Here is a 24,400-nt window from a genome sequence, read left to right as displayed (position 1 = left end):
TAGGAAGCTTAGTCAGAAATTGGGAAGAGAGAGGGAGGGAGCAAATATATCTATCCTGAAGAGAGAGGGGGGGTCCAGTCCGCGGGAGAAGAAAGTAGCTTCAAACGCCAGCATCCTTGGCTAGGAGAGTAAGAGGCTTGGGCAGACCTCAAGGGAACAGCGCTTGTAGATCCAGAAGTGTGTACGATGACAGAGAGGCTTAGGAAAGTGACCCTAAGGGAGCAGCCAGGAAACATGCATAATTTGAATGAGGCTAGAGCCCACCTAGCCATTAAAACAAAGGCTCTAACGGTCAGTTCCTGGGTTTGACAAAAGGGTTGATCACCTTGATGGGTAGCTGCCGGGGTGTGTGAAAGCAAATGCAAAACATGTTTTAGTGCTGTACAAAAGGGAAGTTTGTTAGTGAATTCCACCGGAGCTAAGTCGATGGTTTTTAGGTGGGGACTGTACTTTCCCAGGAACAACTGTATAAACTTATGAATGTCATTTGATTAGCTCCTCAGTCAAGGACAGGAGATCTCATCATGGAAGAAGGGAAAGGAATGTGTTAAGTGGGGATGACTCTGCAAGACTTTTTTTGCACTAGACTCCTATGGGGCTGGCGGGACTGCATATCCAGTCACCTCTTAATCACTCCGCATTCCTGTGTGGCATTCCATGCATGCCGTGTTCTCCCAGGTGGGATTCAGCAACTGTTGGAGGCTCTCTGGTGGCAATACAGCAGCCATTTTAAATCTAGAGACCTGGTGATATTTTTAATATCACTAGCAACCATGTTAAAATGGCGGAGGCCAGGCCAACCACTTACAATTCCTCTGTGCTCCGTTATTGAGGAGGAACAAGCAGGTTTTTTACCAAACAGACAAATCAAAGATAATTTAAGGACAGTTATAAATGCTATTGAATATTATGACAAGCGTTGCGACGAGGTTGGTTTCTTCTTTGTGGACGCTGAAAAGGCATTTGACAATTTGAACTGGGACTTTATGTTTGCCACCATGGAACAGCTACAAATGGGGGAAAGATTCATAAGAGCAGTGAAAGAAATTTATAGAGACCAGAGTGCAGCAATTGTGGTGAATGACGAGGTGACTAAGAAATTGATTATAGGTAAAGGTACAAGACAAGGTTGCCCGTTGTCTCCACTGTTGTTTATTTTGGTTTTGGAAATATTGATGATACAGATTCGAGAAGATAATGCAATCCGTGGAATAAAAATAAAAGACTTTTCCTATAAGGTCAGAGCATTTGCGGATGACATAATGTTAATTGTGGAAGATCCAATTGAGAATATGCCAAAGGTAATAGAGAAAATTAAGGAATTTGGAGATTTGGCAGGATTCTATGTAAACAAAAAGAAGTCAAAGATATTATGTAAGAATATGACCAAACAAAAACAACAGTTATTAATGGAAATAACCGACTGCGAAGTAACAAGTAAGGTGAAATATCTGGGAATTGAACTGACTGCAAAGAATATAGATCTATTCAAGAATAACTATGAAAAATTGTGGACTCAGATAGAGCAAGATTTGATTAAATGGAATAGATTGAATTTGTCATGGTTGGGAAGAATTGCAGCAGTTAAGATGAATGTGTTGCCAAGAGTGATGTTTCTGTTACAAACAATACCAATCATCCGGGACTCTAAGCAGTTTGAAAAATGGCAGAGGAAAATATCGGACTTTGTCTGGGCAGGCAAGAAGCCTCGAGTAAAAATGAAAGTATTACAGGATGCAAAAGAGAGAGGTAGAATGCAACTGCCCAATCTAAGACTCTACTACGATGCAATCTGTTTGGTGTGGCTGAAAGACTGGATGACGCTGAAAAACCGAAAATTACTGGCCTTAGAGGGATATAAAAAAATATTTGGATGGCATGCATATCTGTGGTATGACAAAGTAAAAGCAGACTCTATGTTTTTACACCATTATATTCGGAGAAGCCTCTTCACAATTTGGAAGAAGTACAGAGATTACCTACAGGAAGGAATTCCCTCCTGGGTGGTTCCTTACGAAGTAATAGATCCGAGAACTGTCGATAATGAACAACAACGCTTAACGTACAAGGAGATAATACGAATAGAACTTTCTAAATTAAGAATAAAGACGCAAGATGAGCTGTCTCCAAGTTACGATTGGTTTCAATATAGACAGATTAGAGATCTCTACAATTTGGACTGTGCGAAGGGAGGGGTAAGAATGGAGAATTCGGAATTAGAGGAGGTAATTCTACAAGAGGATAAAAAGGAAATTTCTAAGACTTATAAAGTGTTGTTAAAATGGTACACAGAAGATGAGATAGTCAAAGTGCAAATGGTGAAGTGGGCTATAAATTTTAATAAAGAAATAACAATGGAGGCGTGGGAATACTTGTGGAAAAACACATTGAAGATCACGACATGCACTAATATTAAAGAGAATGTCTACAAAATGATTTATCGTTGGTACTTGACACCAAAGAAAATTGCGTTAGGGAATTTGAACATGTCTAATAAATGCTGGAAATGTAAAAAGCATGAAGGATCGTTGTACCGCATGTGGTGGACTTGTGAAGTAGCTAGGCAGTACTGGAGGGAAATAATAAGAGTGATAAGTGAGATTTTACAATTTCAAGTTAATAAGAACCCAGAACTCCTGCTATTGAACTTGGGAATGGAGGATATTCCGGCACAACACAGGACATTGTTATGTTACATGACAGCAGCGGCTAGACTTTTGTATGCGCAAAAGTGGAAAGTACAAGAAGTGCCAACTATCGAGGACTGGATTTACAAATTGCTGTACATGGCGGAAATGGACAAAATGACAAGGAAACTGAGGGACCTTGATCCAGGACAGTTTAATATGGACTGGGAGAAGTTGAAACAATATTTGGTGAAAAAATGGGAGGTGGGAGGAGAACTGTGGCAGTTTGAAAATTACTGAAATACAACAAAAGAAGAGGGAAGTGACTTTACTGGGGGGAGGAAAGTTAAAGGAGAAATTCTAAGCAATTATATTATCTGACTATTAAATATAGTATTAAGTAATAGAGGTGTTATTATAATAATTATAAAGAATTATAAGGATAGAAATTAATTAGTTTCATTTCTGGCAGATAACTGTTTAACGGAGAAATTATATAATCAAAACAGAATGAATATAAGAAAGGTGGAAAGAAATATATAGTAATATACAGAATATGAGTTAAATTGTTTAACCTGTGCCGAATGTATATTGTGTTCATAGAAGTACTCAGAAATATGCAGTGTATGGGTCAAATTGATTGATCATTGCCGGCAGATAATTGTATAATGGAGAAATTATATAATTAAAATATAATGAACATAAGATAGGTAGAAGGAAGTAAAGAGTAACATATAGAGTATAGGTTAAATTGATTGACTTATGTTGAATGTATATTATGTTTATAGAAGTACTTAAAGTCATGTAGAATGTGAGACAAATTGTTTGTCCCATATTGATGAGACTAGAATGTGTAAGATAGAGTATAGAATACAAAAAATAGATAAATGATTATTATTATTAAAGGGTATATGCCAGGAATGTAATGTCTAGTTGATAAGTTAAGTGGGAAAGGGAACAGAGACAGCACGGTGTTATAATAGATAAGCTTAGAAGAGAGTGAAAGTATATGTTTATTAGAATAAAATAAGTATGAAATGAGTAGGGGGAAAATGGATAAGGGGTTGGAAAACTGTTGGAAGTCAACAAAAGGGGGGGAAGGGAGGGGGTTAGAACTGGAATATTTAAAGGAAATGGATTGTAATGAGCATAATACTGATTGATTTCTAATCCAATAAAAATTTTTCAAAAAAAAAAACAATTCCTCTGTGCTCCCATGATCACTGCTGTCATTTTCTCCTTATAGAAATGAATTGGCTGCTGTTGCTTTTCCACCTTGTACAAATCTGTTAAAAATGGTGTACACATTACAGATGAGCATGTGCAGATGAAGAGGGCAGAGTTTATTGACAATATAAACGATGCATTCAGGTTCCAGCATTCACACAGTGCTATGGGGTCTCCCTCTTTCTTTGTATCTTCATATCTCCCATCCCACTAACCAGAGCCGATCCTACTTAGTTGCCATGAATAGGAACAATGAACAGCATAGGGAAACTGACACTGTGCCTGAAAAAAATAGTAAACTGAGTTATACATTTATTTACTCTTAATTTTGTAATTTTTAATTTTTTTCCCCTGAGCCTTTACTGGGGGCATAGGATGAAACGGGTGAGGCATAGATCCCTATTTACTACATCAAAAAGGCACTGGTTTGCAGTCTCGGGCTTTTGTCCAATACTCAGTATCTTCCCCTATTACCTATGAATACATATTACATATTACGTTCTGCAGTGACTAGAAATATTGCTTTGGAAGAAAAAAGGGAGCACTGGTAAGCAGAATTGCTAAGAGCTCTACCAGCTGGGGTGTGTTAGTGTACTGTAGGATCTCTCTTACATCAAGCAAGGATCTTTCATCATCAGTCCTGCTCTGTGAAATGTTGCACAATCTCTAAGACGATGGAGAAATGTCTGCAAAAAGGAAGCATTTATATAGAATGTAATGTGTAGAAAGCTACATTTATAATCGGCTCTTCACTGAATCCACACGTACCAGCATAGCGCTAAACTGTCAGAATGCCAGCGACATCATGGTGCGATGATGTCAGAAATTACGCTAGGAAAGATGCTGGCATTCCGACAGTTTAGCGCTATGCTGGTACGTGTAGATTCAGCCAGCATCATATTGCTAAATACTGATAGTTTGCAAGGTAGTACCCTGAGATCCCTCTTGCCAGATTCAGCAATTCTATTTGCTTAATAATTGAGGCTACAGAAATTTGTGTTGAAGTTTAGACATTCCAGTCCATCCCATTCCTGCTTAGGCTATCCTTTAGCCTAAATGTGAGACAGAAGAGGCCTAGATGGTGGTGGAAAGTGCTGTCAAGTCACAGCTGACTTGTTGTGACCCTGTAGGATTTCCAAGGCAAGAGATGAATAGAGGTGGTTGCCTTTGTTTAGCAAGTCTGGATTTCCCATCCAAGTACTAACCAGGGCTGACCCTACTTTGCTTCCAAGATTTGATGACGTCGGGGTAGGCTGGGCCACTGAGGGCAGGGTAAGGATCTAGATAGAGGACGTATTTTACTACATTTTCAGCTGCATTTTGCTTTCAGCTTATTTTTTGCATGCCCATTTACTTGTTTTTGCAAAAATGCATACTTATAAGAAGTTTATAGCAAGAACTTTTTGAGACCTAAATGAACTTCCAGATAAACAAAAAAGATATTCAAAGATGCAAAGTTGAAGCAAAAACCAGGAATACAAAACTTGAAAATTCTTGTGCTATTTAGCCAACATTATGGTCAGTCAATATGAGCCAGTAAAAAAGAACCGAGGCCGCATTTCTGAGACTGGTGTGAAGGAAAGAAACGCAAATATAAAGCAGGAGTACTTTCAGTGTATCTGTTTTGTCATTTCAGAAAAAGAAACCTTGAAAATAATGTTTGTATATTTTATTATTACTTATTTGATCACTGTGATCCTGAAAGATCGAATTCAGTGAATTAACATATTCTAGGGATAGAACCAATTTCTTTTTTTTTCTAATCTTATGCCGTACAATAAAAGACAAGACATCTGCATTGATTGTATAGCCAAGAATACAATTCCAAAGATGCTGTGCCTTAGTGCAGGCAGGATGAAATATCTGTAGCCATTTAACAGATAAAAGTTTTGAACTGTTTTCTAGAAGCACACACACACAGAGAGAGAGCCAGTGTGACCTGATTATGCAAAAGCCCTGAACTGCCAAGCTTTAAAGATAATCTAGTCAATGTGGTGATATATTTTAGAACAATGTATAAGAACCCTCCAATAGATCTGAAGGTGACCTTCAGACACAATCAAACATTGACATAGCTCCCAAAGAGCTTACAGAATGATAGGCAGAATCTAAGTAGCCAAGACCATCATTCTACACCAGTTTGATGTAGTGGTTAAGAGCAGCAGGACTCTAATCGGGAGAACCAAGTTTGATTCCCCACTTTTCTGCTTGAAGCCAGCTGGGTGTCCTTGGGTCAGTCGTAACTCTCTTGGAGCTCTCTCAGCCCCTCCCACCTCACAAGGTGATTGTTGTGGGGATAATAATAACATTCTTTGTAAACTGCTCTTAGTGGGTGTTAAGTTGTGCTGAAGGGTAGTATATAAAACAAATATTATTATTATTCAATATTTTTTCTCCCATCCCTCCCCCCAGGTATTTTGGTCTATTATCCTTTAGCCTGCCACTGAGCTCTGTAACAACCAGGGTCTTATGGATAGAAATATTTCTAAATTTTCTCTCTCTGTCCCAGTCAGTACAAGTGAGGCCACACCCACCTGAAGCCACAACGATGCAAGCAGCTTTCTGTTCCCTTATATGGAATTGCACAAGAGGCAACTTTTGAATTGTCTTTCTGCTCCTAACTTTATGGTAGATTGTGGTGACAAAAGCAATAGGGTTCTGTGAGGTAGATCCTGATGAGCAAAGCAGTCAGGTTCTGTGGTGCTGAGTGACGTGAGTGTAGTTGGAATTACTAAAACGGGAGTGAGGAGAAGGAGGGGACTATCTTCTGATATCCCTGTGCCTCAAACCACAGTCACTCATGTATTGCAACAGGGTGCACACACTCTACTGTATGCAAGGTTCTCTGTATAACTGCTTGACTGGATGGGGACCTTAAAGGGTAGAAGAGGTTTAAAAGGGCCTGTGTCAGAGTTCAGATAGATTGAAAAATGCTGTCCCTTTAATTTGGGACCAAAGCATGCCCATAATATAAGGATTTGCTGGCTCCTCTAACTGAACTAAATTATTTAGAATCAGTCAATTGATTTCTTAATATGCCATAAGAAATACTGCTTTTGTGAATTCTTTGCTCTCGTCTATATATTTTTAAGTTGCACCCTATTTTTTTCTGCTGCTTAGAAATATTTTCAAGCATTTGGTGATTACATGTTTCAGATACCAGCTAATACAACATGTTAAGATACCATTCTATGCCAGAACTGGCTCATTAGTTCTAAGATTTGTTAGACCATACTTTTGTGTTACCAGAGATGAATATAGAAGCAGAACAACAGCTCCTCCATAATGCTAGAAATGGAAACTCTGAAAAAGTCCGGCAACTATTGGAATCCCTGAAGAAAAGAGAGGTTGCTGTTAATATCAACTGCAAAGGTTGGTATAGATAATCCTTATCTATATCTTCATGAGTTACCTAAAGAAATCGTTAGGATCTCCTTTGAGCTTTGATGTTCTGAATAGTCTTACTCTTTTTTCTTATGAAATTTGTACCTGTGTGTTTTGCAATAATTAATGTGTTAAAACGCTTTAAGGCTCGAGATAAAATCTTGGGGACATGTTGCTGTAAAATAGTATCTTAAAAGTGAGCACAAAACAAGCATGTAGAAGTCTTTTCCCAACAAAACCATGCATCTCCTAAAAAACTACTACACTTCAAAGGAATCTTACCTAAAACACATGATGCCTTCCCGCTCTGATATAGCTATTAGAGAAAAACAGTTCAATTTCTATCTGGGCCAAACTTCATAGGTCTGTTCAACTTGCATATAAACCAGAGAGAGTGTCTAATAGTCAAAATAATATATAAGAGAGGCGTTGTATTCCCCTCCCCCTCCCATACCTTAGTTCCCATCACTTGTTTGTTACCCATATCCTTTCTGGTTACTGAGATAAGCTAGAATGGAGTGGAGAAACAAGAAGCTGGGGTGAGGTAAAGTGTGGGAGGGGGCAGGTTCACAGCTTCTCTTGCACACTCCTTGTAAACAGGGTGGGCACATCTTAACTTTGTTTAGTGGAGAGTTATGAAGGATCTCTTCCTGCTATTTGTGAACATATAATAATTTTGCTTGACTGAAGAGATGGTGAAGTCTGGATTTTTAGTCAGCTGCTTTTGTCACAAGTTTTCCGCCTCATTGTAATAATCCTTTCCTGCTGGTTGGGAAAGTTAACAGGAGAATTCTTATTATAAAAGATTATTTTGGGAAGAAAAATGCTGTTTCTGAGAATGTATACATACAAAAATGGGAAATCATTGTCTTTGCTATCCTGGTTGAATTACTAGGTATAGACATAGTATTTTTCTTTATTAGGAGTGATTTGGGTAGGTGATGAATGCAACTTGACTTTCAACGTCATCTTTGGTTGCCAAATCCAATATTTGTCATGTTTATATTGTGCCGTATAGGCAGAAGCAAATCTAACTTGGGCTGGACTCCTCTTCATCTTGCATGCTATTTTGGGCATACCAGTGTTGTGAAGGACTTGCTAAAGGTATAACTTTTCACTTGTTATCTTTTAAACGGATTCATTTTTCTGTACAACCAAAAGCAGGATATTTTCAAGAAGAGACCTCTAGTTGGGCACCAAATACCTAAATAAATGCTTAAGTACTTTTTCTTGAAGTTCAAAAAGTTTAGATGCTGGTCCTTTTAATGAGACTGAAGCCCTGCACATGTGATTTGAGGAGGGGGTGGCTGTTTATACACCAAAAAGCCATATGTTGAATAACATGCAATTGATGCATGTAGATCCTTACTTGTAGGCATGATGTGTGTTCCCTGCGTGCCAGTTTTGCTATGTGTAGAACGTGTATTTCACATTCACTTATGCTGAGACTTGCAAACATTGTTTAGGTATTTATTTAATTAATTTTTGCCTTATCTCACAGCTGGCAGATTCATAGGTGGCTAACTAGAGAAACTGTAGTAAAAACTAGCATAGTAGCAATAATACTAATAAATTGATAAGACTGACAGCAACCCCCATTACTAATTCCAGTGCGAATAAAAACACATGGCTTTAAACGGAAGATTGGTGGTTAAGTTAAGGGAACAAACAGCTCCTTAAGTAACCAGGTTCCTGGCTGTTTAGGATTTTAAAGGTCCAGCACTTTGAACGGTATGTGATAGCCCTAGACAGCTAATTAAGTTCTTCTGACTGGGCTAACTAAGCTCCATCAGCAACTTTAGCAATGTGTTTTGTGCCAACTGAAACTTCCAAACAGTCTTCAGAGGCCATCCCACCACCTGCAACCCATTGTGGTTATAGTTACATTACAGTCACTATCTCCTGCTCAACATGCATACATATTGCATATCTGCAAGAAGACTTGAGGTTACATGTTTCTCAAAGCAATGTGGAGAGAGATGGAAAGAAGATTTTTAGTCTAGGGTATGCATGTTTTGTTTGTTTGTAACTTCCATATGCTTGCTCATTCTGACACCAGCACACATGTGATTGTGTTTGTTGGTGTAGGGGTGTACACTCCCCCAAAATTTGGGAAAACTCAAATCCTGAAGCGGCAAGCTGCTTCAGGTTCGGATATTTAAACTGCTTTGGGATTATTGGGGAAGATTTGGCCATTGTTTCCAATGGGAAACACTGCTCCTGGCTATCTGGGGGCCTGGATTGGCATTTTCCCCCCCGAATAACCCCAAATTTGCAGGGAACCCTCTTCTAACCCTCCTCTTATGACTCCCCAAGTTTCAGGGAGATTGGACTCCAGGGGTCCATGTTATGGCTCTACAAAGAAGGTACCCTATCCACTGCTGATCTCCATTATTCCTTATCGGGAAAATGGGGGGGGGGGTTCCCCTAGGTGGCGTGGCTCAGGGTAGCAGTTTGGAAGCAAAATGCACCAAACCTGTAGGGGACCCTCTCCTAACTCTCCTCTCATGACCACCCAAGTTTAAGAAAGATTATGGCCCTCCAAAGAAGGTGCCCCTATCCACTGCCAATCTCCATTAGGGTTGCTTTCTAGGTGGCTGGGGGTGGCATTTTGCAAGCAAAATGCACCAAATTAGCCAGAGACCTACTCCCACCTGTCCTCTCAAGGTCCCTCAGTTTTCAAGGAGATTGGACTTTGGTCCAAGAAGGTGCCCCTACATTTTTCTTAGTGTTATTCTCTGGTGTGAACAATGAAGATCTGCGGTGGATAGGGGCACCTTCTAACTTTGTTGATCCAAAGGCTCTTGGGCCACCAGCAGCATTCAGGAAATAGAATCCATGTCTCTGGACTCTCGAATGTGAATTCTCTAAGACTATGTAATTGTTAAACCACATAATCCCATTTAGTGCTGCATGTTTAGCTTTTTCTGATCTCTTTGTAACCCATTTGAGGAAAGAGGTTGAGCTGGAGCCAAGCTGAATAAACTAGATTAGGGCTATGACGCAGAAGACTGGCACAGTGGCATTGCTGTTTTCCCCCCATGCAGAGGCCAAAAAAAGTCTAGCACTCTAGTCAACAACAACAGCAACAACAAACACCTTTAATGGCATAAAAGTAGGAGAATACATAAATAATGTGGCACAGAGCACATAACTAGTACAGGTTATAGTATAAAACAATAAAAGTAAGATCAGTTATTTTAAAAGCTTATATCTAACTTTAGGTACTTCAGCGAGGAATTTGGCAACCAAAACTGTAATTTCAGAATTTGTGTCTTTTAATAAATATTGTATTGTTCTGTCTTTATTAGTATGCTGGTTAAGGTATAATGAGGGAGGGAGAAGTTCCTTATGCAGGGCTGTATGCAATTGGCAGTCTAAAATAATATATTGAATTGAGTCAAGAGATTTTAAAGGGCATGTACAAAGTCTTTCGTGGACAGAGACTTTATTGTATCGGCCAATTACCATTCTTGAAGGGAATATGTTTAGTCGGGCCAATGTAAACGCTCTGAGATGAGGAGAATGGTCTAAGTCATAAAAGTAGCGAGCCATTTGTCCATACTGGATTGGAAATTTCAATCTAGCCTGCAATAGCACCCGAGTTAAAACTAAATTCATTTGCATGTGGCCAAGGCACAGCAAAATGGTCTTATGATGGAATAATTGGTCCAAATGACTTTGTTTCAACTTTTGAAAGAGGCTGCCATTTGGATCTAGTATACTCACATTTTTAATTTTATATTTCTGGAAGCTGCTTTGTGAATAGAAGTGGATGTTCAAAAAAATTGCCAAGTTTACTTTGGAAAAATTCCATCCCTAAAAATACATCCACTAAAAATTTAGACTTCCACCAAAGGTAAACAAATCATCACAGGTTTATAGATCTGAACGATTTAGGATGCCAAAAAGCCTACCTAATTTCAAGAATGCCTTTTAAAGGAGTGACATAAGAGGTCTCAAAATCATATTTTGTAATATTGACAAGGATGCAAATGCTGCTAAAAAGTCTTCTCTTTACAGGCCGGTGCTGAAGTAAATGTGCTAAATGACATGGGAGACACTCCATTGCATCGTGCAGCTTTCACTGGACGCAAGGTAAAGTAAGTGTGTCATATTTAGTATCTAGGATTTGTTGTGTATAGCACCATGTTTCTTTAATTTATGAAACAAACATATCCTTAAACTGGTGGACTGTGTGCAGACACCCATCTATGAAAACTGATTTGATGTGCCCAAAGAAGGGAAGTCTTGAGACATTTCCCTGGGATGGTGAAGTCTCTCTGTCCCTCTCTGTCTCTGTCTGTCTGTCTCTGTCTCTGTCTCTGTCTCTGTCTCTCTCTCTCTCTCTCTCTGTCTCTCTCTCACACACACACACACACACACACACACACACACACACACACATATACACAAAAGATACTAGCTTTTATATAAATTAACCATGAAATGCAGTATTAATTAACTGGTCAGTCAGTGACACAGAATGGCATACAGGTGGCACCAACTTGTCTTGCTATTCTTAATGATTGTTCAATGTACATCATTCTTAATGATGTAGACATACTGTCTGTTACTGGGACAAACATTTCCAAAATGAATAGAGGAGCTTCCAACTTAGTCAGCTTTGTAAAGTAACTATATTCAGTGAATAGGCTTTCTATATTGTTTGTTTGGATTTACAAGATATTTTACATAGGACTTTCTCCTACACATAAGCAGCCTGTGCTGTCTCTGGAAAGAGCCCTGTGAAGACAAACATCAGTGTGAACTATGTGGTAATCAGATACTCCTGGCAATATCTAATTGTAGCAACAGGAAAAATAATGTTACCTCAGCGATGAAAAATGTGTAACTGTATCTATATTAGACCAGAGATTTTACACATAATGGTAGGCAAGGCATGCGTATGGCCAGGGACAATTCAGGCTTCTTATATATAAGGGGTCCTCTATGAATTGGGCCAAGGATCTCTTCAATGAAATGTGTTTTCATAGTTTATATTGTAATTTTATAGTGATTATTCTGTTGTAAACAGTCAGCATATTTCTTTTGGAAAAGCAAAAAATAAATACTTTCATATTATAATACAAGTTATGTTTGTGATAGATATATATGTATGTGTATGTATTGAGTCATTAATAGTTTGTATTGTATATTAAAAACATTTAAAAGAGTGTTAACCTGTTACTGAAGAAGATTAGTAATATTTAGTCTCCTTTCTCTGGATTCTTGTACATGTATGTGAACTCTGCACACATTAACTTTTAGTAATGTCATTTAAATTTCTTGGAAGAAGGCTTGTTTCAGAGGTACACCCGTTGTTCCTGTAATTTGTTCTTAGTCATTGTGGGCATCAGTTGATGATGGCATGTATAAAATATTCTCCTGTGGATTTCCCTGTAAAACTTTCTGGGTTCTTGTTAATTTTTATGAGGCATTCATTTCCAGGATACAAGTTGCAAAGCAAAGCAAAATTGAATTAAAGCAAAAATACCTGTTTCATAATAGTGACAACCTATAATGGAGCTAAATTTCTCTTTCAGGAGGTGGCTCTGCTGCTTTTAGAATATGATGCTGATACTTCAGTTGTTAATGGGAATGGGCAAACTGCAAAAGATGTTACTCATAACAAAGAAATAAGAGAGATGCTAGAAGGTATCTGTTCTGTGAAATGTATGAACTTTGGGCAGTTTGGACTGAAGTCTAGTAAAGGTGCCCCACGGGCAGTTTCTAGCTCAGTCTCATTTTTTTTAGTATAAAAATGGTGAATTCTTATCTGCTTGAATGACTGAGATGATTTCTTCTTGCCAGTTATGAGCACTGTATGCCTTGTTTGAAACTGTCTGCATTGGCTGCCATAAGGATTAGCTCCTGCTACTTAGTTTATCTGCATAACTCCAGTTTCTCCAAAGTTTTTTGGTGTAACTTGTTCTATGATGTTTGTATTATGAGGATAATGTTTAGCAGGAGCAATTCTTTGTACACCAGATGATTGTCACGTGGATGTACCTTCAAATGGTTCCATGCTTCTGCGGCTTCAAGCGAGCAAACCTAAACGGCTTGGAGCACAGGGTACCTGAAGGACCTTCTGTTCCCATACTGTCCAGCCACCAATTAAGATCTGTCTTTCCAGCCCTGCTGTCTGTGTCCCCACCTTCAGAAGCGAGTGGGTGGCAACTACACATAGGTCATTGGCTGTTGTGGCACCTTGCCTTTGGAATGCTCTTCCCATTGTAGCTTGCCTAGCACCTACTTTACTATCTTTTATATACACACCAGGCCAAAATGTATCTTTTTATCCAGGCTTTTAATTAGTAGTTTTATTTTTCCAGTTTTTAATGGTCTGCTTCTGATCCGAGGTCTATTTTATGATCTTTATGACCCTTGGCTTGTTTTAATGGCCTGTTCTTTTGATAGTGGTAATTTATTATGTTAAAGGTAACCTGCATCAAGCAGGGCTCTAAAGAGGCAGCACAGAAATCTTCAAAATAAATAATAAAACAATAAAATAAAGAATGCCATCTTGGAACTATAATGTACTGTCTAATTGATGATTGAAAATAATGATGAACCACTCTTTTTTTGAACACCTAATATTACAGCATAGGACTGAGAATACTCTGAAGACTATTCAGGATAGAAATTTCATCCTATCTGAATTGCATTTTGGAATTTCTGTTTTCCTAGTCTTGTTCCATAATTTTTTTTTTTACTTTCTTGAAATATTTTTGTCCTGACTTTCTTAAACAAAGCTCAGGGTGGCTTGAAAAACCACATGCCTTTAAGGCATATATTAATTAAAACCATGAGAACTATTTAAAAATACAACATTTGCTTATAAATACAAACTGTCTACCTGCTATTCAGATGCCAAAAATTCAGAATAGATTATAAAAATTGTCCATACACTATTAAGCCATTAATAAACTAAAACTAATTCAAAGACATTCTGCCCTCATAGCATCATAAAGAAGTCCTGAGATACATACAGTCTTCCAAGTGGCAAGGGAACTCACCTAACCTCCTCCATGTTATTATTTTGTAATAGTAGGACAATTCTGAAGTACTAGGTGATAACAGATAGGGAGAGATGTGATTTGGCTGAAGACCAAAGCACAGTCTGAAAAGAGGAGTGCAACTGGTACATCAGGTCATAATGGGTCACAAATACTTTAAACCGAGCCTAGAAACAGCAGTAGGCAAATGACAGAACTTTACTTGAGCAGATAAAATGTTCAAATTGGTGTAGCAGCCAGGAGACAAGTTGGTGTAGTAGCTAAACAGCTGCATGTTGCACTAATTGAGATTTCTGAGTTATCTTTAAGAGTAGCCCCAAATAAAGTTCATTACAGTAGTCTAATCTAGAAGTTATAATATCATGGGTCAGTATTGTCCTTAAAGGTATTTTTTCCAGTTTTGCCATGGCATTTGTCTTTTTGCAAAGTTAAATTGTAAGGACGATTATTTTAGTCTGCATTATATGGCTGGTTCATGCTGTATAGATCCAGGTGTAATCATTTACACATGTTGATCAAAAATGGACCTGTTTTCTTGATTGTTGACATGAAAGCAGGTTTCATGCAAGTTGCCCATCTACACAAGCAAATGTGTGGTAGACATTTTTCCCAGCTCTGCTATGATGATTCTATAGCAGGATATTGAATCCGGGGCCATACATGTGTTAAGGCATGTGTTTTGTCACCAAATCTTGGCCTGTGTTATTCGAGAAATTCAAATGCCAGTCACAGGGAAAGTAAATACATCTTTAGTTGCTGCTCTGGGGGAAAACTCACATAATGTCACTTTTTAATTGGAATCTAGTACTAAAAGAAACACTTTTTTAAGGAACATTATTTTGATCAAATGTTTGTCTGTATTTCATAACCAGCTGTAGAAAGGACCCAAGAAAGAAAACTTGAAGAAATCCTCCTAGGAGCTGCAAGGGAAGGCGAGACCAGAAAACTCACAGAATTGGTATATATAATTCCAAGCATGGTCCAGTTGGTAAATACTTAAATCCAGAGACTGGAACCATCAACAGACATGACAGATCTTTATGCAAACCTGAGCAATTCTCCAAGTTTGTAAAAAAAAAAAAAACCCTGAAATTTAAAAAATATATATTCGTTTATTAAAAATAATAATAATAATAGAAGCAGCACCTTTAAGTAATGAATGTCTTCTGAGAGCCATTGTGGGGATAGCTAGGCAACTACAACAATCTTGTCAGCTTTCAAGCCTTGGCTTCTGTTAGTAAAAGGCAGAGGGAGGATCCTTTCCAGGGCTATTTTGGCCTCCCAGTCTACTCCTGCTCTTCTCCTTCCTGCCCTGGAGGGAGGACTCATTGAAGCCAGACCAAGCATCAATCATGAGGTTTGCTACCATGCGATTTGCATGATTGACCCAGGTGCAGTGGTAGCTACCAGATGACTTGATGCCACACTGTTTGCCTGGGCCCAGTCAAGTCTACCATACAGGATTGTTGTGATAATAAAATGTTGGAGAGAAGATTGATATAAGCTGCCTTGGGCCACCATTGGGGAGAAAGGTGAGGGGATTATAAACAAATTACATAAAAATAAATCTGAAGATTGGGGGGGGGGCAGATGAAAGAAATGCTGGTTGATGAGTAGGAAGGAGAGAAGGAAGAAGGGAAAGAGGTTACCAGGAGAAGAGAATGAGGAAATAGCATGGGGAAGGAAATACAGGGGTAAAATAAACTGATCTCTGAAAGTCCTTATGAGGTCCCCACATTATATCTAAGTCTGAACACAGCCAAAAATGTAGATTAAAAAAATCCATATCAAAAATGTGTACATGGAGATGGGGCATGTTTCTACAGACGAGGGTGGGAGGTGGATTCCCAGGCTTGCATAAAAATACAAAAAAGTTTTAAAAGATGGAGGGTTGTAATTTCTCCAAAGTAGAGAATACCAACTGATACCTTGTGAAATCTCACAAGATCGATGGTTGTTGTGGGTTTTCCGGGCTGTATTGCCGTGGTCTTGGCATTGTAGTTCCTGACGTTTCGCCAGCAGCTGTGGCTGGCATCTTCAGAGGTGTAGGGGAGAGGAAATGGGGTGATGTACGGGAAAGGCTGTAAAAAGGCAGAGTAGAAAATCTAGGGAGGAGAGAGAAGAGAGAATGAAGGATGAAAATACTGGGCAAAAAAAGAGGGAGGGAGCAAAATGGGAAGGGAAAGAAAAGTCTTTAAAAGAGAGAGAGAGAAACCAAGGGATGGAGAAATGACTGCAATGAGAGAAAATGGAAGCAGGGGAGGGGGGCTGGAATAGTGGTGGCAGAGTGGAAAATGGGAGGAGAAAACTTTAGGGGAAAGAGAGAGAAGAAGGGACTGGATAAAGGCCTGCAAAGAGAGAGTGTGGAAAACGGGGGAGGGAGAAAATGGGTTGGAGGAAGAAGCCTGAAAAGAGAGAGAAGATGGCGGCCAGTATGGAGAGATACAGATTTATTGACTTATCTCCTGTGTTTTTTATGTATCAAAAATACATAAAATTGATACCTGATGGGTATCAATTCAGATCAGGGCAGTAGCACTAGGTGGGGGATGGGGTGTTGTTCTCAGATAGAAATCACACACCCCATCCAAGCCTATTGTTAGTCATGGTGGAGGCCAACATCCGGCTCAGTATCGGTTCAGCTTTTCATTTAAATTTTAATAGATGGGGAATGAGGTGGAGAAGTTTTCCAGCCAGGTAAAATATCTTGGAGAAATACTACTCTGTAATCCAAATAAGCTGCCTGTGAAATTTCATGAAAGAATTACAGAGGTATGTAAAAATAAGTGAAATTTCTGTGACTCTCTAGTTAAACAGGGCAAAGCCTCCTGACATTAACTGCACAGATCAACTGGGAAATACACCGCTGCATTGTGCAGCATATCGGGCCCACAAGCACTGTGCTCTGAAACTACTCAAAGCTGGAGCAGACCCCAAAATGAAAAATAAAAATGGTAAGTGAAATAGCTTCATTTAATGAATTCAAAGCATTCCTTTTCTGTGAAAATCATAGAAGTGATACTTCTTTTTATCAAGCTGAGCCTACAATTCTTCAGTATTATAAAAGTGTACTTAGTACACTGTCCTGGTTTTGCAGACTTTTAAGCAGGTTTTAAGCTGTGCATACGAACAGAGACTAACAATGCAGTTGTATGCACATTTACCTGTAAGTAGAGATGGGCACAAACCGAAATACAAACCAAAATTTGTGACGAAACAGGCCAGTTCGTGGTTTGTGAACCAGCAGTTCATCAGATCTCATTTCTGACGAACCGCCATGAACTTTAGGCTGGTTCGTTTTTTTCTGGTTCATGCCCATCCATCCTTAAATATTTGTTGCTCACTTTTTTCCCTGGAGGGACACAAAGCAATTTACAACAATTTTAAAAATTATCATATATTGAACTGGTCTTGGATCCAGATGCAGCTGGCCATGCCTTAGCTTTATACTTAGAAATAAAAAGGAAAATAATGCTCAGCTCAGGTGTTGCAGTATATTTCTCCCAATCTTCCCTTCCTGCTTAACCAATTGAACAGAGTAGACCTGCTTGTTATTATAAGACCCAGACTTAGCACTGTGTCACATAAAATGTATAGTGTTACCATATTTTAATTCTGATTCAGATCTACTGAAATATGTATCTTCTTTAACAGGTCAGACACCCTTGGCTTTAGCTCAAGGAGCAGAAATGAAACACCTCCTTGGAGGGGGAATTGGGAAGGTGGGTATAAAAGATCATGTATTGCTACTATTCATGAGGATAAATTTGTATTTTAATATCTCATTTTCTTATAGGTGATCAACAAACCTTTGAAACGATATGAAGGTCTACTGTGGAAGGTGCTTTACTTTTTCTTTTCTTTGTTCTTATTCACATAATTTTGTTTCAACTATAATTTCTTTCTCCTTTCTAAAATAATGTAGTGCAGTAAATCCCAAAAGATATCATACCAACAGTCTGATCCTATCGATTAGTTGATGATCCCATCTTCCTGTTCTAACTCCATTGAGGGAAATGAGCATGCAGTGAGTGGCCTCATATTTGGGGGCAGAGAGATGGATAAAGAAAATGTTTTTCTGCATACCTATAAAGTTCCTCAAGAATTTAGGAAACCTTACACTGTTTGTGAGTGTGCCTCTTTATGATAGTAAACTTTATGGCTGAGTGGCTATTAGAAGGAATATAAACTTAGGGTTTACAAGGAATTGTAGAGAGGGACAAACTGTTAAGAAATCTATCCACCCTACCCCAAATCCCCCTCAAGGATGCTATAAACTCTTAGGGGACTTGAACTGGCCAAATTCCCCCATTTCTATTAGATATAATAATGATGCTGTGTTTCTATCCTAGTAGTCTTTAGAAAGGATTTTTCCTGAAATGAAATTTTTCTTAAACTTTGAATGGGAAGTATTCTGCAGATACGTTGTTTAAACATAATGATATGGACTAAATTGATTTTATAAAAAAGCTAGCACATGATGTCCAGATTATTCACTATTACTACTTTGTTTCAAGAGTTCAAGGTTTTTTGGCTGGAAACCTTATTGGGTGGTACTGGAACATGGTGTCCTCTCCTGGTACCAAAAACAGTAAGTGTTAAATTAAGCCATATTCTTGATAGCTGTGATGCTAATGAGTATGATTAATTTCTTGTTCTGTCTTTTGAAGGGTTGATATAGGAAATGGCAATCGACGCCAAGGATGCAAGCACTTAACACAAGCCGTTTGCACTGTAAGCAAATTTGGGAATTCCGCAATTACTGTTGTATACAAACAAAACTGGTGAAAGAGTTAGGTTTAAATGTAGAACTTTAACGGACTGCGCTGCATCCCTCCCCTCCCACTCCAAAACACACACCAAACTGTATTAGGGTTTTGTTTTGTTTTACCCAATATTGTGCACTTGTCCACCTTACAAGTTTTCCTGGCATTGCTGCATTTCCTGAAGGATCATACTCAAAGCAGGTTTGCCACCATATAGATAGCGAAAGTCTAGATTTTCAAACCTCCTTGCCCACATCTACTATTTCCCACCACCAGTGGGATATTTACTAGGCTTTTAAAAATTGGTAGTAGGTATAGATATTTTGCTATAGTTCTTGACCTTGGATAGACCAGGCTAACCCGAATTCATCATGTTAAGCAGGATCAGTCTTGATTAGTAATTGGATAGGCAACCACCATGAAAGACTACGGTCACTATGACGAGGTACGCAATGGCAAACCACCTCCAACCATTTCATGCCTTGAAGACCCCAGCAGGAGTCGGCATAAATCAGCTATGGCTTTAACAGCACTTTCCTCCTCGACCAAAACATAGCCATACATTTACTACCTTTGGGAGTTTTTTTTGGCAGGCAAACATCACACTAGCAAGAAGGGGAAGAAATGGCAGACACTGAATATCACTGAAAAGCCCCCCAAGAGGGTGTTGCATTGCTGCTACAAATGTCTATGAATCTGCAGTGGTAATGAGAGCTTAGCAGAGAATTGTTGCCAGGTGGAAGCAACCTAAGAAACCTATGTAGATCCTCTTAATTTAACCCCCTCACACAGTAGTTTAAACAAATTGTTTAGTTATATGATTTCTTTTTCTGTTAATAGTTTTGAAAAAGTCTCTTATGCTGCACTTTTTTAAGGTTTATTTTTCCAGGGTGGGCCTGATTTCCTGTTGGTCTAGCATACAGGAAGACTAATGTTGGGAAAGCTAATTAACACAAAACAAATGTTAAAACTTAGATATGTGACAGTTCTAATTCCTAGACATCAAACAAATAACACATTCTAGTTTCTAATTAAAAAACCAACAACTTAAAGTTTCATTTTATATTATCTTTTACCCTTACTCACAGTGATGGACTCAAGCAATGTTGAACTAAATACCCATAGAATTAAAAATCTGCAATTCAGATAATTTCAGCAGACCTAATTTATATGACTCACTGCTCAGCTACAAATCTGCTGTCTTTGATTTCTACCAAAGGTAAAAAGTGCAGATGGTTGCCTCTTCTCTATCAAGTGCTTTGATAATACAATTCACAGTTTTAAAGTCCCTAAGAACAATCCTCAGCAATCAAGAGAGGTAAGCTTCTATTGAGTATTTAGTAGCTTTTAGACCCAAGTCTGGAGCAAAACCATTATCTACAGGTTGGGTCAGATGTAACACCAAAGTGTGGAGTTTATTTCATGAACAAGCTTGTGGGTGTCTTGGGCTCATATTCCTCCTTCCTTTATACACGGTCTGTGAATAAATTGATTGTTTCTTAGTTTCTGGCAAACTTTAGATGGTTTCATTTGAACTAGCTTGAACAAACAGTGGATTGCATATCTGGTTTGGAAAAAAGCACAGACCCAGAGTTTGCCACTGCCCGTAGAGATGTAATGCCAAGCTATAGTTTGCCAAAAAATGGCAAGTGCATAATCTGTGGTATAGCAGGCTTAGAGTCCAGTGGCACCTTAGACACAAACAAGGTTTTTGCGGAGTCAGAGGTCTCTTCTTTAGATACAAGGAGGAGTGGAGATCCCTGAGCCTTTATATTCCAGTCAGGAGGAGGGAAGGCAGTACAGTATAGCCCAATCTAATCAGGTCTCAGAAGGTAAGCAGGATGGGCAACCACCAAGGAAGACTCTGTAGAGGAAGGCATTGGCAAACCGCTTCTGCTTTTCGCTTGCCTTGACAGTTTCTTGCTGAGGTTGCCGTAAGTCAGTTGTGACTTGACGACACATACACACACAGGAGGTGGGAGGGGTAAATAAAGCAGGGAGTCAGAATGTAAAGGTACAATGTTACAATGCAGTTTGGATTAGAGCAGAAATTAGCATCTCTGGTGAAATAAGAATCCGATGTCTTTCTTTTTTTTAATATAAATTTTATTAGGTTTTTCAAAAAAAATAAAAAGAAAACAACTTAGTATCAGATTCGTGTACAAGATAGTCATTATATGATCAATATTTCAGAAAATTTGCAATACAGACATCAATCCATAGAAAAGGAAACTGAACTCCCCCTTCTTTCTCTCTTTGTACAGTACACAGTCCATTTAGATCTCTCCAAGGATTTTTTCCTTGCTCTTTTTTACCCACCTATTCAGTTTCTCATTTCTTACAATTATTTATATTTTAAATGAGCATCTTCTTAAGGCACATTACAGTCCTTTAGTTGTTAAGCCTAGGGTACTAAGCCCTTAGCCATGCCAGAAGCAGAGAAGAAAAGAGAAACAGAAAAAAGAAGTGAACATCCACATCATTACATTCTATTGTTAGTCCCATTATTTATATATGTCATTAACTAAATATTTTCTTAAAGGAGAGAAGTATACAATGAGATTTTTATAACAGCCTACCCTCGATCTTTCATATATCAGATCTCAAGCCATCTGAGATTTAGTACTTGTGTTTTCATTGTGAAAAGGCAGAAGAAAAACAAAACAAATGTATAGGCAGACTTAGCTTAACCAATAGTTTAGGTTTTAAAATTTAACACATTTATGAGGTTCCCTCTACCTCCCTAGTGTTTCCCCTGTTAGACCTGGAAGCTATCTTATCTCAAGATCATTCTTATACTTTTATTTAAAGAAATAAAAAAAATTCTAATAAAGAACGTAAGAAGTAAGAGGGGAAATAAGAGACACCCAAGACCCATTTACCGGGTCATACTTTACGTTTCATTTTTGTTCCTCTTCTCTCTCCCTCTAGAAATAGTATTATAGCTCCTTCTTTCCTACAATACTTTTATTTAAAGGAAAGAAAAGAGCTCTCGCAGATGGAAAATAAGAAGAAAAATAAGGAGAGTAGAAAACTCTAAGAACCCATTTGCCACACTCCTTCTAATCCAGTAGCAAAACATAAACAATGTCTAACAGGTTAAAAAGGAAAAAAAAACATATAGAGTTATATTAGGTCTATGCTGAGGTTCATAAAGCAAAAAGGGGCACATGAGTCTAGTTTCTTTCCCGATTCTCTAGGTTTTTATATCAAAGCAATTTAAGTAGAATTCAGAACATATATAAATCGCAATATATCCCATATACCCTCCTTATTTGTCAGAGCCCCAGGATCATAATTTAAGTTCCATCTTCTTTCTTCTTCTTTCTCCCTCTAGAATAGTATTGCAACTCTTTCTTTCCGATGATGAACCATAAGCGGCTCTTCTTGCCTTCTAAGCATTCCTGGAAGGTGTCGATGAATACATTGTTATGTCTCTGATTGTCTTTATCTTTATGATGTGTTTCTTAATTGAAGTATGTTGTGCGCTTTTTGCTTCATACAGAGGAAATACACTAGATCTCTTCCTCACAGCTTTCTTTCCACGCTTCTCCCCCTTCTTCACCTTTCGTACTTTCACAGAAAAAGACTGGTTTTCTCCTCCATTTTGTTGTTGTTTCTCCTCCAGTTTTCTTTCAAATCTGTCCCATCAAAGTTTTCTTCTAATTTGGCGTCTAACACGGTGCCCTTGTCTGTTTTCAATCCAAACGTCTCATCTGCTTTTCTTAATACGTCATCCATCAGCTTAGAGATTTGCTGCAGCTTTAACAATATCTCTTCAGAGAGCGCCATTTTATCCACTCACTTTCAAATGTTCAATCAAAGGTCTCTTAAAACTAGTTAAAAGCTCCTTTGCTCTTGCTGCTTATAGTTCTGAATTTTTTGCTCCCCAGCTCTCCCCCAGGAAACCTCTCCTTGCAATTACTCTTCAGTGACAGTCTCCTGGTTTATAAAGCAGCTGCCTCTCTGGGGGATAATAAAGCCCCCCTCGTCAAGCTGGCTAGCCCTCGTAAAGCCATAAACAATTCTCTTACTTGGAGAGATGTCAGGTAGAATCATTCTTTTTCGGTCTTTCAATTGTCTTTACTTATATCTTGTCAGGAATCTCCGCTTTATTTTCGCTTATTTAAAATCTCGGAGTTCGTAGCTTGCGAGCCATATTAGGCTTCTCCCTCGGTCCTTGCCTTCGAACCAGTGTGAGGGCTCCAACAGGGGTTGCCAGACTCCATGAGCCCCTCCACCTTGCTCTGGCCTGCCCCCCCTCTCCATGGGGGGTCTTGGGGGTCCAAATCCTTGAGTCCCAAGGAGTCAGGAAGATCACGGCACTGAGCTTGTAAACTCAGCTGCTGTGACGCCGCCACGCCATTCCGGAAGTGAGAATCCAATGTCTTTCTTCAGCATGGGGGGAGGGCAGTTTCCATTGTTCTGAACATCTGAATGAACTCAAGTTCAACAGTCTCGTGTAATCTGCACTTGAAGCATCTTTGTTTGAGGACTGCCGCTGTTAGGTCAGCAATGGAATGTCCTGGAAGATTAAAATGTTATCCCACTAGTTTTTGAGTGTTGTGATTTTTAATGTCAGATTTATGTCCATTTACTTTGCATAGAGACTGACCTGTTGGTCCAATGTAGAGAGTGGAAGGGCATTGCCAACACTTGGTAGTGTATTTAACGTTGAAAGATAAACAAGCAAATGAACCTGAGATGGTGTCACTGGTGGTGTTAGGTCTGGTGCAAAAAAAAAAAAACATTGGACCTAACAACACTAGTTATACCATCTCAGTTATGCCACGTTCTGCTGCAGACCAACATGGCTGCAAACTTGGAACAATATGTGGTGCGTGGGGAGAAAGGAGAGTGTGCAAACCTGAGGTTCCCCCCAAGCTTGTTCATCTAGCACCAAAGTATAGAATGGCATTATGTCTGAACCAAGCCACTGCCTGGCTAATCAACTCTCTCTTAGTGCTAAATATCTTTACTTCTATGCAAAAACTTAAAGCAACACAAATGGAATTGCCTTGAAATAAGACTTTACTCTTCAGATTCTCCCTCAAACATTTCCTCCTAGTATTCTTAATTTCACCGTAACCTCAGCTAGCCATTTGCTAGGAAGGTTAACAGTTTAGTGCATCATATGATCATTGATGCATGCGTAATCAAAGCTGATGTTTCAGAAAATGGCTGTGAGGGACAAATCTTTACAAGTGAAATCAGGAAATAGGTCTTCACAGGTGAATATACTCAAGAGTATAGCCTGTTCATAATCCACAAGTTCTATTAAAGAAATATCTACCACTAGTAACAAAGCCCATTGTGGGAAAAAATACAACAGGATCTAGGAAGGGGAGAGTGAGCAGGCAGGCATTGCCACCTGCTC

The 24,400-nt window shown here is 38.8% G+C and overlaps 1 protein-coding gene across 2 annotated transcripts in view; it reads left to right on the top strand.

Moving 5' to 3' along the window:
* The window catches only part of OSBPL1A (oxysterol binding protein like 1A), a 92,904-nt gene that overhangs the window by 12,396 nt on the left and 56,108 nt on the right, over positions 1–24,400 (top strand). Inside the window, exons 2-12 of one of the 2 annotated variants that reach the window (XM_054985320.1) lie at positions 7,104–7,226; positions 8,257–8,342; positions 11,262–11,336; positions 12,785–12,896; positions 15,130–15,215; positions 17,067–17,211; positions 17,912–17,979; positions 18,054–18,098; positions 18,775–18,848; positions 18,928–18,991; positions 20,243–20,341. In XM_054985320.1, coding sequence (XP_054841295.1) covers positions 7,106–7,226; positions 8,257–8,342; positions 11,262–11,336; positions 12,785–12,896; positions 15,130–15,215; positions 17,067–17,211; positions 17,912–17,979; positions 18,054–18,098; positions 18,775–18,848; positions 18,928–18,991; positions 20,243–20,341 — 975 coding nt within the window. In that variant the 5' untranslated portion in view covers positions 7,104–7,105. Of the gene's footprint in view, positions 1–7,103; positions 7,227–8,256; positions 8,343–11,261; positions 11,337–12,784; positions 12,897–15,129; positions 15,216–17,066; positions 17,212–17,911; positions 17,980–18,053; positions 18,099–18,774; positions 18,849–18,927; positions 18,992–20,242; positions 20,342–24,400 lie in introns of those variants that run through there. The other variant, XM_054985321.1, reaches the window with a different exon arrangement.

This window comes from Eublepharis macularius, chromosome 7, assembly GCF_028583425.1.
Source record: "Eublepharis macularius isolate TG4126 chromosome 7, MPM_Emac_v1.0, whole genome shotgun sequence".
NCBI lineage: Eukaryota > Metazoa > Chordata > Lepidosauria > Squamata > Eublepharidae > Eublepharis > Eublepharis macularius.
Note: the sequence above shows the minus strand (reverse complement) of the source record. Positions and strands in the feature narration are given on the sequence as shown.